Source organism: Elephantulus edwardii, unplaced genomic scaffold (assembly GCF_000299155.1).
Source record: "Elephantulus edwardii isolate Elephantulus edwardi_28Jun2011 unplaced genomic scaffold, EleEdw1.0 scaffold00067, whole genome shotgun sequence".
Lineage (NCBI taxonomy): Eukaryota > Metazoa > Chordata > Mammalia > Macroscelidea > Macroscelididae > Elephantulus > Elephantulus edwardii.
Genome location: NW_006399817.1, coordinates 5,741,988 through 5,756,486, shown reverse-complemented (window position 1 = coordinate 5,756,486; position 14,499 = coordinate 5,741,988). Strand labels below are relative to the sequence as shown.

Below are 14,499 nucleotides of genomic sequence, written 5' to 3'. Positions count from 1 at the left end.
ACCTTATCCTGAGGCTTTCTGAAAGACCTAACCTATTCCTCATAACAATGTCATCCACACATTTACATCTTCTCTTTTTCATAAAGAAAACAAAACCAACCTTCATGGTTAAGAATGAGCCTAGCACACAAGTATGTTCCTGTATATAGTATTTATTCTGTAACATTTCACATTTTAAATAGTACTTGATGACAATATACAGCTGGTTTTCCCACAGTATGGAAAAAAAGGGCAGCAATTCACATTTGAGGGGGTTGGTGTCACCATACCACAATAAATGAGCAATTAGAGACCGTTGGGGGGTGGGTGGGTAGTGAGGATGCTGTTTGGATGGGTTTGAAAAAAAAAAAAATAAGCTATAAAAAAAAGTCATTGGAAGGAGAGTAAGACCTCTGAAGCTGCAGAAGTCATTACTATTTCTAAATAGAAGTTGTATTGGTTTTCCTGGCAACCTCATGCTGAGAGGAAGAAGGGAGGACTTCCTATCTTAGGATAAGTGGCTGAAGGGTTGCCTGTGAGGAGGAGGAAGTTCGGGGAGACACTTGACAAGCGCCCAGTACCCACACTGGAGCTTCCTCAATCTTCAGCCACCACACTCCTCCCTTCTGTACTGGCTGCTGAGAGCGAGGAACAACCTATTGCTAGCATTGTATTTAGCAAAACGAGAGTCAAACTTAATCTAGCCAAAACAATCTGTTACTTTAGCATGAAAACACACCATAAAGAATCTGGGGACATTATGTTTTCCTAGCTTCCTCTTGGGCATTTTCTAGGACAGGGGACAGTTGGTTGCCCAAGAGTCCACCAAAACCTGAACCTCACTAAACAACTGTATTTTATTCCTGCCAAGAAGAGCTGGCTTCCCAACAAGTCTCCTCACGGTAGAGAACAAGGTGCAGGCCTTGATGATGACTCAGCCCACGCCACAAGACACATCCACCAAGGTTTTGGGTATAGTCAGTTAAATATAATTAGACCTTAAAACTAAATGAGTACTTAGGCAATTTCTGCTAAGACTCAAACTCTGATCATTCTCTTACTCTGGCATATCCTTTGTTACCCTAAAATCTGTCATAAAAGCTCTATCTACACAAGCCTTCCAAAGTTCTGAAACCAAGAGTTCTCTCAAGTGCTTAAGGCAGGGTGCCCAGAAATTTAGTAAAGTCACTCTGCACGTTCACTGAATCTACTACTACCAACCTCCTGTTAGATGCTAATAGTGTTTACCAGTAGATGTTCCATATATATCTATCCCTTTATATTTGGCTGTTACTATTTTTCTCTGGAATCTTTTTATTAACAAAAACTAAAAAGACACTGTCCCAAGTATCACAATCTAACTCAACCCAAGAACAAAACAACCCAGAAATAAAGTAGTTTTTCTCCTCTATAAGCAATATAAACAACCACCTAGAATTTCAGTAGAGGACTTAGCAAAGGTCACAATTTATATATACATAGAGAAGAAGGGGGGAGTAAGCCATGAAGATAATTCTAACTATTTACAGGGTATAGTATTTATATGGAAATTTTCTCAAAATACAGTGGTTTGCATACTGGACTCAGGAAACAAGGGGTTAATGTCCAGAAATAGCTCTGCTCTCATGCAAGCAAAGCCAAAACATCCCTGAAGAAGAGAGAAAGCAAAGGAAGCAAGAAGGAGCTTTACAAGGAAAGATACTAAGAAAATAGAGTAGGGATAAAGCATATCAGTCTCAATTTCTCCTGATGTCCAGTTTTCATCTCAGTTAAGAAGAGTAAGCAAATATACTGTTTTGAAATTACCACAGTTTAAAAAAAAAAGAAAATGACTGTCAGAACAATCAAAACCACATAAAAATAACAGAGACCTAATCAAAGATGGGTATTCTAAACTATTTCTCTTCATAGGAAAATAGTAATAATTATGACCAACAAAAGATAGATAAATAGCTGATACATAGAAGGACAGACAGATTGATAGACAGATTGTTGGAGAGCCTGAAGAAAACAGGATAGACAAAGAAGAGATGCAAATGCCGGTGTGGCCAACTGGGTCTTCCATTACCAGGTGTTTTCTCACTGCTGCTCATGACTGCACAGTGGCCACAGCACAGGAGCAGAGAAGATGCGGGGGGAAATGATGAATGATTCTCAGTATCAGAAGTTGGTCGTCTGGAAGATTCCAAACAACCAAATAAACCAGATGTACTGGTAAGAGCAAGAAGCTGGATCCCTGGAGCTTAGGACATACCTGGAAAATACTTTACCAGAATATTTAAAAATATACACACAATGTAATCACTGGAATTTGTCAGCAACACTTTATAAATTAGACACACAAAAACAAAACGAAATATTCACATTTCCAGACTCCTCACACCTTAAAAAGAAACCAAAAACACCAAACATTGCTGGCGAGTTGCTAACAACTCATAGTGATCCTACAGGACAGCGGAGAAGTGCCCGGAGGTTTGTCAAGGCTATGAATCTTTACGGAAGCAGCCTGCCACGTCTTTCTCCCACAGAGTGGCTAGTGAGGCTGACCTCCCGTTTAACAGGCAAGTGTTGAATCACTGCGCCATGTGGGATCCTCAGAGGGCCTAGAGAGGACTGATGGAGGGGCCAATGAGGCAGGTGAGATACCCCAGCCAAACAGATCACACTGTTACTGAAGAACGCCGGTGTGCCTTCCAAAGCATTCTGCCACAATCACACGGAGCTGCCACCACGAGTCTGAAATCCTCCTGCTCTCCAAAGAGCTGATGTTACACTGACAGACGGTATGCATTCTAGTCGTTCTCTTAGAAACTGAAGATGCTATCAGGCTAAACCTACAAAAAAAGGTAGAAATATCATGCCTTTTCCCCCCCATAATTTCATTTGCGGTAAAAATTTTCAAAGAAAAGAGGAGAAACCTAAACATCAAGATTCCTCTAAATATGTCCCTGCTTTGTCTTTCCTTGGAGTTTTTAAGTGTCCCTCCCAAAAAAGGCTGGAGACGTAATATTTTTTGACTAGGTCACAGACGGACAGACAGGAGTATCAGCATTTTGTGAACGTTAATTCTTTGTCATAAGGCACTGCAACAAGTCTTACATAATGTTATCATCACTAGCCCTTTTCAGATGACCCCAGTAGCCTCCATTCGCTCGGCCAATAGAAATCAAATGCCCCCTTGGGAAGATGGTGCTGTTTCAAGCTGCAAACAGTTAAATGAGGTCCACCTTAAAGATTATGAAGCACCCTTAGCCAACAGTGCTGCTTTAGATCACATGAAAACAAATGCTACTTTAAAAGCTCCCATTCTCCCTACTTTCTGAAGGACAAAGCTGGAGTTGGCTTTTGTAACCAAACTTTCAGAAGCTATTCATTCACCTTGTAAGGAGAATCGACAAACTTTATCCTAGAGAGGAATCTTCGCAGCTCTCCACGGCCAATTTTAGGGGTGGTCTCCTTTAGCTGAACCATTTGGCCCTCCATGAGTGCCCACCGCAGACTAAGCTTGCTAACCACCAGGGCTGCTGGATGGCCTTCAGAGCTTTGTCCCGTCATTCTGGTAACATAGAAGGCATCTTTCCAGAGGTCGTTAATTCCAACTGAAGAAAGACAAAAACAAGAGCCCTTCTATTAAAAGAAGAGTGATTTGGTGATGGGCAACTAGAGTCATTCATTCACTTATTTATGCATCTATTCATGCTATAAAAGAAATTTACTGACTACTTAATAAATACAAGGAGATCCTGGGTGGTTCAACAGTTAACTGTTGTTGTTATGTGCCATCCATCGAAACCCATTCAAAGCTGACCTCCCCGTGCGTTTTCAGAGGCTGTAAATCACATGGAGGGAGACTGCCCATTTTTCTCCCAAGCTGGTGAATTTGAACCCCATGCCTTAGGTTTGGCAGTAAAACGTATTACTAGGCCACCAGAACTCCCTAAATTTACTAGTTTGGCTAGAAAGACTAGGGGTTCAAATCCACCTTGAGGTGACACAGAAGAAAGACCTGGTGACATACTTCTGGAAAAACAGCCTTTGAAGATTCTATGGAGCAGCTCTACTCTGACCCAAATGAACACCCCTAAGTTAAAGACAATGCAATCGCAATTTTTTTTTCAGAGAGGTAAATGGTTGGATGCAGAAGAGCAGCACTCTTGCCTCTTCCATCTTCTTTAAAGGTATTTCCAAGTAAGCCACAATGCAGGAAATGAGAGATGTACCAGTTACAAGAATTCAGTATTCAGAAAAAGCCAGCCAACCAACAAACTGTAAAGTCTGAATATTCCTAACTGTGAACTGCACAAAAGCAACTCACATAGTTAGTGTTGATTTTGCCTCATCTTTAAATGAGGAATTGTAATAAATACAGTCTTGAGATTCTTACCTAACTTCATGGTGACTGTTAATAAGCTAACATTGAAAAATACTTCCTTTAGATCTAGCCAGAATTATGCAAGCTAAATGTCTCCAGTTCTCTGTCATACTCAGGTGAACTGAAAGTTTCAAATTAGCTATTCCTCCCAATATAACCCAAATAAAATGAGAGCATCAACTACATGCCAGGCAGTGAGCCAGATGCTGGGAATGCAAATAACCCACAAGGAGTGGATTCAACTTTACAGCACACAGCTGAGTTTAAGTGGACAAGTTATTGGTTGGAAAATATATATATATGGAAAGAAGGAAAGAAACACTGCCACCTTCCTGGTTTTTCCTCCCAGCAGGAACATCTAGAATCCCTTAATCCACATGTTGTTGTATGTTGTCAAGTCAGAACTGACTCATACCTGACTCTCTACTTGATTTCTTGGCTTACCATAGAGTTGGCTCAATAAATTTCTACTACATGACTGCCTGGCATATAGTTGGTACTAGATAAATGTCTGCTTCATGAGTTCCTGACATATAGATGGTGCTCACTAAATGTCTGCTGCATGAATATGCAGTATTACTTTGCAATCCTCTAGGGTTAGGAATGGCTTTGATCTCAAAGGACATATTAGCTTAATGCTCCTACCCAGAGATAGCCCTGCTGCAATATCCCTAAACACAGGGGCAGCTGGGAAGATGACTCAGTATAAGCCCGCTGTCGTTTGAAAAAGCACACGTCCTCTCCTGGTGGTACAATGGCGCTGTACACACAGCCAGCACACACACTCCCCAAGTCACTGAGACGTACCCTGTGAGGCTGTCACGGTGTCTGTGGTATTGGCCAGATCCAGAAGAATGGTAGGGAATGCTGGATGCAGGAGGTAAAGGTGGTAAAGGCTGGGTGGCTCAGTTCCTGAGAGGCTATCCTGAAATGAGCACAACAGAAAATACAGAGGTAACTCCACAATCCCAAACCTGACTCTCTTCAGATAAAAACTGAAAAGAAGAGAGTGGTGATTACTGATTCAGAAGCTAAAACCTTATCCCTACTTCAATGATCTGCTTGAGAGAAACTCCCATTTACAAGAAGCAAAGAGCTCAAAACACAGATCACTACTTCAAATCACTCCCTAAGCTACAAAATGCTTTCTTTAATTGAAAATTAAAAAAAAAGGAAGCATGAATGCTTAAAAGAGAAATTTCATGTAAAAACATAACTCAACCCACCACCACAATCTTCAGCCTAAGGGAATACTAGCATAGTGGTTCATCTCTTGAAGTGGGGATAGGAAAGACTTGTGGCCACAAAATCTATTTTCTAAAATAGTGAACCAATAACAATTTCTGTCATTGGACCTCAGAGCCTATCGCAGGTGTCATGTGTGCGTCAGAGCCCTCGCACAGAAGCAGTGTTGATATCCACCCCTCAGAGGCTGCCACTCCCTTCCTCTTGGGTCTCTTCAAGTACAGGAGATGGAATCTCTGCGGGATGAGTATCACACTGTTTCTGTACTCTTAGAAGTGGAGGAAGAAGCCTGCTAAATAATGTGAAAGGCAGCTAGGAGGCTTACGTTCATCATAATGTCACAAAGCAGAAAATGGTAGTTCTTCACCTATCCCTGTTGTTGTTAAGTGCTGTCAAGTTGTAGGCAACTCACAGCAACCCTATGAAGGAAAGTTCTCAACCCTTGTATGTCTTTCATCCTCTCTCTAAGTTCATAAGGTTTCCGGAGGCAAGCTATTACGGAAGTGGATGCCACTCCTGCCTCCAAGCTTGTTTTAATCAGGGAGCTCCACCCCACACTGTCCGCATTGGGTAACCAGCCATTAACGCATTTGACACATCAGTGTCAGTGTTCAGCCTCACAACAACCACAAGTGACCGCTGTACGGCAAATGGACACACCAGGACCATATGACCTAGAGGAATGTTTGAACAAAAACAATGAAAGACAGGCCCGAGGGCTGTAGATTAAAAGTCACCCACCTTCAGCTTGGTAGCATCACTTTCTGTCCACTGGGCCACAGAAAACAAAATTTGAAAAAAGCCAAATTCACTGCTATTGAGTCCAGACTCACAGGAACCCCCCAGCAGGTGTCCAAGGTTGTAGCTCTTAATGGAGAACAGCTGCTGGTGGATCCAGAGACATGCAGCCTTTGGGTTAGTTGAGCAACACACAGACTATACCATCACACACCCTGGGCTCCCAAATATGAGGGGAGAGAGCTCTGGCTCAGACAGCATAGCTATAGGCAAACTCGTGCCTCACTGCCCATAGAACGGAGTCAGAGTGGTGCTAAATTACCCAGTAAGCAGGTACACACTGGTCCAGGTGTGCCTTCCACCAGTCTGCAGTGCACAATTCCACCTGTCTCCTATCACATCACACATGCCTTGTTAAAGTGCATGGTTAAGTCTGTGCATACCTTGCTCAATGCAAGTTGGTACACACCACGCTACTGCTTAGGCAGTCTGTGAGTCCAAACACCTTAGCATGAAAACCAATGTCTTTCACCACTTAACCCAAATCTGCCTTTTCCAGTCTTCGACATTTACCTATCCACCTCACCCTTCACTAGCTCTACCTTTAGCCAATCTTATCATTTCCCCTTTAAACACGCTAGCCATCCCCTATATCACATTTCTCTAAATTAAAAACCTCCCCATCCTCAGGTACCAACTTGAATGTCATATTTTGTGAACGGCTTCCTAATCACCAAAGGCAGCGAAGTCTCTTGTTCTTAGCTTCCACTAGGTGTGGATCTACTGCAGCATTAATCACATGTCTCTGCTTTATAATTTATAGTTTGCAGCTGAGTCATCCTGTCCAATCTCTTCATTTTAACTCTACAAGAAAACCTCCCAAACTTAAACTCATGGTCGTTGAGTCAGAACCGACTCATAACTGACCCTTCGGCGGGTTTTCAACGGCTGTGAATCACCCAGGAGATCTCCCATCTTTCTCGCAAGGAGTCGATGAGGATCCAAACCAGCGGAGGTGCCGCCTTTGGATGAGCAGTGCCACTCCCTACAGACCATCCCACCCGAGCTCCCGACAAAAAAGCAGGACGTTAAAACAGTAGGTAAACTGCCCATGGTTATTAAAGCATGTCAGAGCTGGTCTATAATATAGATTTTAAGGGGAGCTCTAGTGGCCTAGTGGTAAGGAGCTGTAACTACAATCCCAGAGGTGCACGGTTCGAATCCACCAGATGCTCTGCCGGGGAAGGAGGGACAATCTCCTCCTGTACCAGTCAGATCTGATTTGACGGTACACTCACACAAAAATAATAAAATAAAAAAATTTAAACAAAAAAAATATAGATTTTAAAGAAATCGGATCTTTTCTATGGGGGAATATCTTAACATCGTCATGCAACCCATAAAGAGCTTGAGGCTCAAAACAGTCAACTTGCCCCAAAATGGATGATGAAGAATTGAAGATTGTTTCTCCTTCACGTTCCCTCCATGTTCTGTGTGTCACCTGTCTTTTCTAGGGACCAGGACTTTTTTCCACTTTACGCTCAAGTCCTACAGAGAGCACATTGCTTGGTATGTGGTAAGTACTGAGTCACCATATTTTAATTTAACTAAATCAAGTTGGATCTTATTGAAAACTCCTGGTACCTATAGAAGGTGGTACCCTACCTTTGCAACTCCATTAAGATACTTCAGGTGCAGCATTTAAGCTTTTCCTAAAATCTGTTTCATCCTATCAACAGATTTTCTCCCAACTGAACTCACTTTAGTCTGTACTATGCCCCCCCAATTCCTTTGCCCATCCCTGTAATTACTTCTGCAGTGTGTTGATGTATCTCGAAAACCTGCCTTACCCCTCCTGAGAAACCATCCCTTGCCCACTATGGGCCAGCCGCACTGGAATTATTTCTTCCATTCAACAACTGCAGCATATATGAATTAGCACTACATGTAGGCCTGGCATCTTGAGAGGACTTCTGATTCTCGATCTGGTCTCCCACTGTGGGTAGCCAGTAGCGTCTTTAGTCAGCTTTTCTATAGTGTGGCTGAAAGGCAAGGGCATGTACGCAGGAGGAAGCAAGATTCCCGCTTTCACCTTGCAAGCACTTGCAGTCAAGGACCTCTCCAAATTACTAAGGAGCAACAATGTCAGTTTGAGGACTAAGATATACCTGATTCAGGCCATGGTCTTTTTGATCACTTGTTATGCATCTAAGAGCTAGACAATGAATAAAGATGACAGAAGAACTAATGTCTTTGAACTGTGGTATTAAAGAAAAGTACTGAATTATCTCATGGATCGCCAAAAGAACAAACAGATAGGCCTTGGACAAAGTACCGCCAGAGTGCTCCTTGGAGGCAAAGATGATAAAGCTTCATCTTACATACTTTGGGCATGCTGCTAGGAGAGGCTATTCCTTGGAGAGGGACATCATGCTTCAGAAGGTGAAAGAAAGAGATGAAGACCCTCAACCAGATGGGTTGACACAGTGACTGCAGCAATGGGTTCTACTGTGTAAGGAAGTGTGGGACTGGCACAGGATAGGGCAAGGTTCGGATCTATGTTCTTGGGCTCGCTATGTTGAGTTCATACTCAACTTGACAACACCTAACAACCCATAATCCCTTGAGAGCACAAGTAGTAAAATGAGCCATTCAGGCCCTTGTCAGGCTAAGAGCAACTTCCACCTGACGAAGTGAGAAAGGCTACCTCCCAGGCTTACTCACAGACTTGGGAGAAGCAGCTGGTAGCCCTTCAGCCCAAAAGAGGAAGACGGACTTCTGGTCTGAAGTGACTGCAGAGTTGGTTGGTGTTTCTTTCATGTGACATGGAATGCTGTAACTCCAAGTGACAGAGCCCGAGGAGCCATCTACAACCATCATCTGAAAAAGAGAAGACCAAGCGGTCCTTAGAAGAGCAGCAGGCAAAGAACATAAAACACACACAAAACAAAGTACGGATATTAAAATAATGCGTATACTAACAGGCAGAATTTTTAAGAGGTAAGAAATGGGCTGCTCGAAGAACATTAAATAATGTTATCTCCACTTCTGCAGTTCTTTATCCAATCTAGTTCAAATTCAATCTATAAATAATCTCTCCTTTAATCTTCTGAGGAGCGTCAATGAAAATCATTCATTGTGCTTGGAAATGTCACACAATTTCTGTCTCTAGGTCCCCAGTGCTGGTATACTTGACTCACCAGGTCTTTCCTCCCACCCTTTCCTTTTGTGAATATAACTCAACTTGAAAGGTCCTATTCACATTTCCCACTTTTACAAAGTCTACCACAAAAACCATAACCACTAAAGACCTGCTTACTTCTCTGAAACACAAAGTAATATAGACGGAAGTATTATTTATTCCTCTTTTACTCCAAGAAATTTTAGAAAGCCTAAGTTGGCCTAGAAGGTAAGGAGTTGCACTGTCAACCCAAAGAAAGGCAGTTCAAATACACCAGCTGCTGTGAGGGAGAAAGGTGGGAAATCTCCTTTGTATGATTTACAGCCTCTGAAAACCTACTGGAAGGTCTGCTATGAGTCATTTCCAGCTCTACAGAACATAACAAAACAACTGTTAAGTTACTTAATTTGAAAGGAACTCTTGCATATGAAGATTAGATTAGAAAAGATCCCGAGAAAACAAAATATAGCAGTGAATTGGGGTTTTGTTTTCTTTTCCTTTTAAGTTTCATTTTATCTTAACACAGTTCTCTGAAGAAAGGTCCAGATACCGGGCTCTTTTTACTTCTCTGAATGCCTAGCAAAGGGCTGGACATAAAGCAGACACTCTACATGTTCTGACTGCCTTGAGCTCAAAGTTTTACCTTTTTCATCCCAGTAAGTCCATCCTGAACTTGCAGCAAGAAGTCTAAGGTCTGATCGTCAGTGAAATATCCAGGAGTAGGCTGACTGCAAATGAGGACAAATTAAGCTATCAATAGTGAATAAAAAAACTAAAAAATATGAACTTTCTCCCTCCCTTGTCTTACATAAGAACCTGATATCAAACAGCTGTTCTAAGAGGTTCAGAAACAACCGAAGTAGATCAAATGGTAGACAGAAAAGGAGCACATTCCTGACCTGTGCAGGCCTTGAAGGTTTAACGTCCAGTAAGATGTAAGATCTTGGCCCCGAAGAAGGACGAGGCCTTGTCTGGTTGTAATCAGGAGGTCACTGCAGTTGGAATCTGGTGCCTTCACCATCTGGAGTAGCTCAACGCCATCACTGAATCAAACCAGATCACAACAGTTAATCTCTGACTTGGATGGGATGCTATCATTTATTTTAGCTGTTTTCTTTCAGTATATTTATTCTTATATGCATTTCGTATCATTGTATTATCAAGTGGTACAATTCTATCCCTCCAACTGAACCTCACTTTCCTGACTCTTAGATACCAAGGCTACCTAGCTGATTTTATGCAAATTCAAAAGGAACTCCAGGAGACATGCTATGGTGCAACACTTCTCCTGTCGGAAAAGAAAAGTAACAAAGCCCAGTATAACACAGGGAAGGCAGCTGGGGATCTAAGCTGTAATGAGAACAAAGGAGGCTTGACACTGTCATTAAGCATGGACAGCCACTTGTAGTTACATGTCATCAACTTATTTCTCTAGACACCTGGAGTCAACCAGCAGTCACATGGAATTTAAGAAAACGCAAGAAAATGATGTGAAATTTCTGATAGGAAATAACAGGCTAGTATTACCTAGGCCTGGTTTTCAATAGGGAAAATCTACTGCATGTAAAAAAAAAATCACATGGTTTGAAATGAAGATATAAATAAGAATGAAACATGTTTTCATGAATGCTTGCCTAGCTTCTGCCAAAATGATGCCTTCACTGAGAGAAAAATACTAGAAAAGATCAGGGCAAACACTTCAACACAGCTTTATATACAGTTTAATTTGAATAAAATGCCCTTAAGATTACCCAGCCTCAAATGTACCCCAAGGAAAATAGAATTGAGACACAAATGGAAATCTGTACACCTATGTCCATAGCAGCATTGTTTTCAGTAGCAAGAAAATGGAAATAGCCAAATGATCGTCAATGAAAAATGGACTAAGAAATTATGGTACATTGATTCAATGGAATACTATGCAATACTAAGGAGCAACAATTTTGCAAAATACTATATAACATGGTAAAGTCCACAGAGTATTATGCTGAATGAACTAATTCATTCTCATGAGGCAAATACTGCATAAGAACATTATTATAAAAATGGAAGGATAACTAGTAAGATGTGGGTAAAAGTCCAAAAGGAGAAGGGGAGAGGGGAGGAAATCACTAGGCTAACAGAGTGTGATAAGGAGAGAGGTGGGTGAAGGAATTAGGAAAGATCCCACGGAGATCTGAAAAGACAAGGTAGCCATAGACCAATGGTGATTAATTTTCTAAAATACAATGTGAATGTAGGAATGAGTGAAACACTATGTACATGAATGATAACACAATGTATATGAATTTTGTATGCAAAATAAAATAACGTGGAGGGGGAAAGCCAAAACAAAAATCCATCAAAGTGTGTTATTCTGTTATAAAACACAAGCTAAGGCAATCTTATGGAAAAAATATTGATGCTTTAGATTCAGTTAAGAAGATTTGAAGTTAATAGATAAATATTCATAATACCCAAAAAGATTAATATATAATTTGATAATAAAAATATATTTACTGGCTTTAGTTCTTCCAGCTGTTAGCCCCCTGCCTTCACGCTTTCTGAACCATCCTCAAAAGAAATAAAACAAAAACATAGCTACTGGGAGCTCTGGTGGCCTAGTGGTAAGGAGCTGCAACTACAATCCCAGAGGCACATGGTTCAAATCCACCAGATGCTCTGCCGGGGAAGGAGGGACAATCTCCTCCTGTACCAGTCAGATCTGATTTGATGGTACACTCACACAAAAATAAAAAAATAGAATAAAAATTTAAAAAAAAAACATAGCTACTGTTGCTGTTGTTGTATGCCATCGAGTCAAAACTGACTCATAGCAGACCTTCTGGCAGGTTTTCAGAGGCAGTAAAACATACAGGAGGAGACTGTCCATCCTTCTCCCAAGGATGGATTCGAACTGCATGCCTTTGGAATAGCAGTACAACTGCACCAGAGCTCGCCTAAAAAAAAAAATAGCTATATAGATTGTTTAAAGAAAACAGAAACAGAAAAGAAACCAACACAACAGATTTCCAGCCTCATTATTTTCACTCTATTTGGACGTCTGAAAATACCCTTCCTTTGCAACCTGTGCACAAAGTAGTTACATAATTTGTTCACCATACATACGTATTACCACATTATGCTCCCAAGAGGAATATTTCTGACTCATGTTAACTAGATCTAAAGATGATATACTAAGGTTGGCACTATCTCCCCCCTAAGTCCATATATTCACCAACCAAAGTTCCCAGGAGATATGATGACCAAGGATAAATGTCTTCCCTACCTGTAAATGTCAATGAGTTCAGAAAAGTTAATGGATCTTCGCTTATCCCATTCTGATTCTTCAAGTTGCAGAGAAGGTGGTAAGCTGTCTTGATTTTGAGCTTGAACAAAAATGTCTCGCAAGGCAACGGCCTGTATATTGCCTGACACAAGAACCAACACAGAGAAGGTGAATTTAATAGAACTAACCCAGGCTGCACTGTAATCCCAAAGGCACGAGGTTCAACACTACCAGCTGGAAGAAGGGGCTGTCTCCTCCCGTGTGATTAACTGCCTCTGAAAACCTGTCAGAGGGTCAGCTGTGGGTCAGTTCTGACTCTATGGCACATAACGACTCAGGGTGTGGATTTGAGTAAGCAGCAGGGAGCCTGACCAGTGGGCCTGATAGGATTGACCCTGTCTAGAGAGTATGGAAGTAGTTAACGATCATAGAACAAAGATTCTTCTACTTAGAGAAGTCCTCACTGGGGAAGTAGAGTTACTAATCAGTAACTAATCAGAGTTACTAATCTGCAGTAGATGGGGAGAATGAGCGGTCCCAGCCTGAGTAAATAATGAGAGGGCTGGTTTCAGCAGGTCCTGATCTGTCACCCTGTCTCAAAATGGAAGCCTGATTATATACTCCAATGAACAGTTGTAGCAAAAAACAGCCTTGTGTCTTACCAAAGCCAAACAGGATGTAAACAGCCCCATTTGTCGTGATGTAAACCTGAGGACCAATCAGATTCCCCACTCCTAAAATGTTGTACTTCACAGGTCGGCCCACTGGAGTTCCTGTCCGGCCAGACACCAGCAGAAAGCACAGATCTGGCTGAAAAAGTAAAAAGATGTTAAGCCATCAGAAGCCTTATCATTTCCTATTCAACAGTTTCCCTAAACAGTCACTGCCTCCATATTAGCAAAGGATTCAGAAAATTCCTAAAGGCAGAATAAGATAAAATCAAAGCTGCCTCTTTTTATTTTCTTGGAAGTGATAAAATGAAGCAAGTGCCCATTCCCTAGTTAAACACAAGCAAAAGGTAAGTTGGTGATAGCTTAGGTACTTTGTCTAAACTACAATTACTGCTGACAGAACAAGGTCTTAAGATACAAAATTCTAATCTACTGCTAAATAGGGCAAGCTGATCCCCAGAAGTCTATAATTCTACACCCAAAAATGTGCACTAATATTTGATCCTATTGAGAATAAAATCTGTACTGTTTCATAATAAATCAGATGTCTAAGCCAGCCTCTATTTACCTTCCCGCAAACAGAGGTTGGCAAACTTTTTGTGAGGTGTGAGATGTAAATATTGTAGGTTTTATAGGACAGATGGTCTCTGCCAGGAGAGTAGCTATAGATAATATAAAAATGAAAGAGTATGATTATATTGCCATAAAACTTTATTTATTTTGGCTTATAGGCAATAGTTTGCTGATAACTGCTACTCTGAATTTTCTTTTGGAGACAGAATCACTTAAAAAAAAATTAATGAATGTATATTCTGACTCATTATATATAACCTGATAGGACAGAGGGAAAACTGCTCACAGGTTTCTAAGACTTTTTTTTACAGAAGCACACTGCCATGTCTTTCTCCTGTAGAAAATCTGGTAGATTTGAACCACTGACCTTTTGGTTAGCAGCTGAATCCCTTAACTAGAGGTCATCAGGTTGCCTGGGAATTGTAGGAATTACACCGATAAAGCTCTTGACAAATTTTATCATAACTTTGTT

At 41.2% G+C, this 14,499-nt stretch overlaps 1 protein-coding gene across 1 annotated transcript in view; it reads right to left on the bottom strand.

The window, feature by feature from the left end:
• Window positions 1–3,345: 3,345 nt before the first annotated feature.
• The window catches only part of KIAA1467 (KIAA1467 ortholog), a 55,285-nt gene continuing 44,131 nt past the window's right edge, over window positions 3,346–14,499 (bottom strand). Inside the window, exons 6-12 of the mRNA XM_006888474.1 lie at window positions 13,446–13,593; window positions 12,784–12,925; window positions 10,415–10,558; window positions 10,159–10,243; window positions 9,059–9,214; window positions 5,159–5,276; window positions 3,346–3,578 (exon numbers count right to left, since the gene is read on the bottom strand). Coding sequence (XP_006888536.1) covers window positions 3,346–3,578; window positions 5,159–5,276; window positions 9,059–9,214; window positions 10,159–10,243; window positions 10,415–10,558; window positions 12,784–12,925; window positions 13,446–13,593 — 1,026 coding nt within the window. The remainder of the gene's footprint in view (window positions 3,579–5,158; window positions 5,277–9,058; window positions 9,215–10,158; window positions 10,244–10,414; window positions 10,559–12,783; window positions 12,926–13,445; window positions 13,594–14,499) is intronic.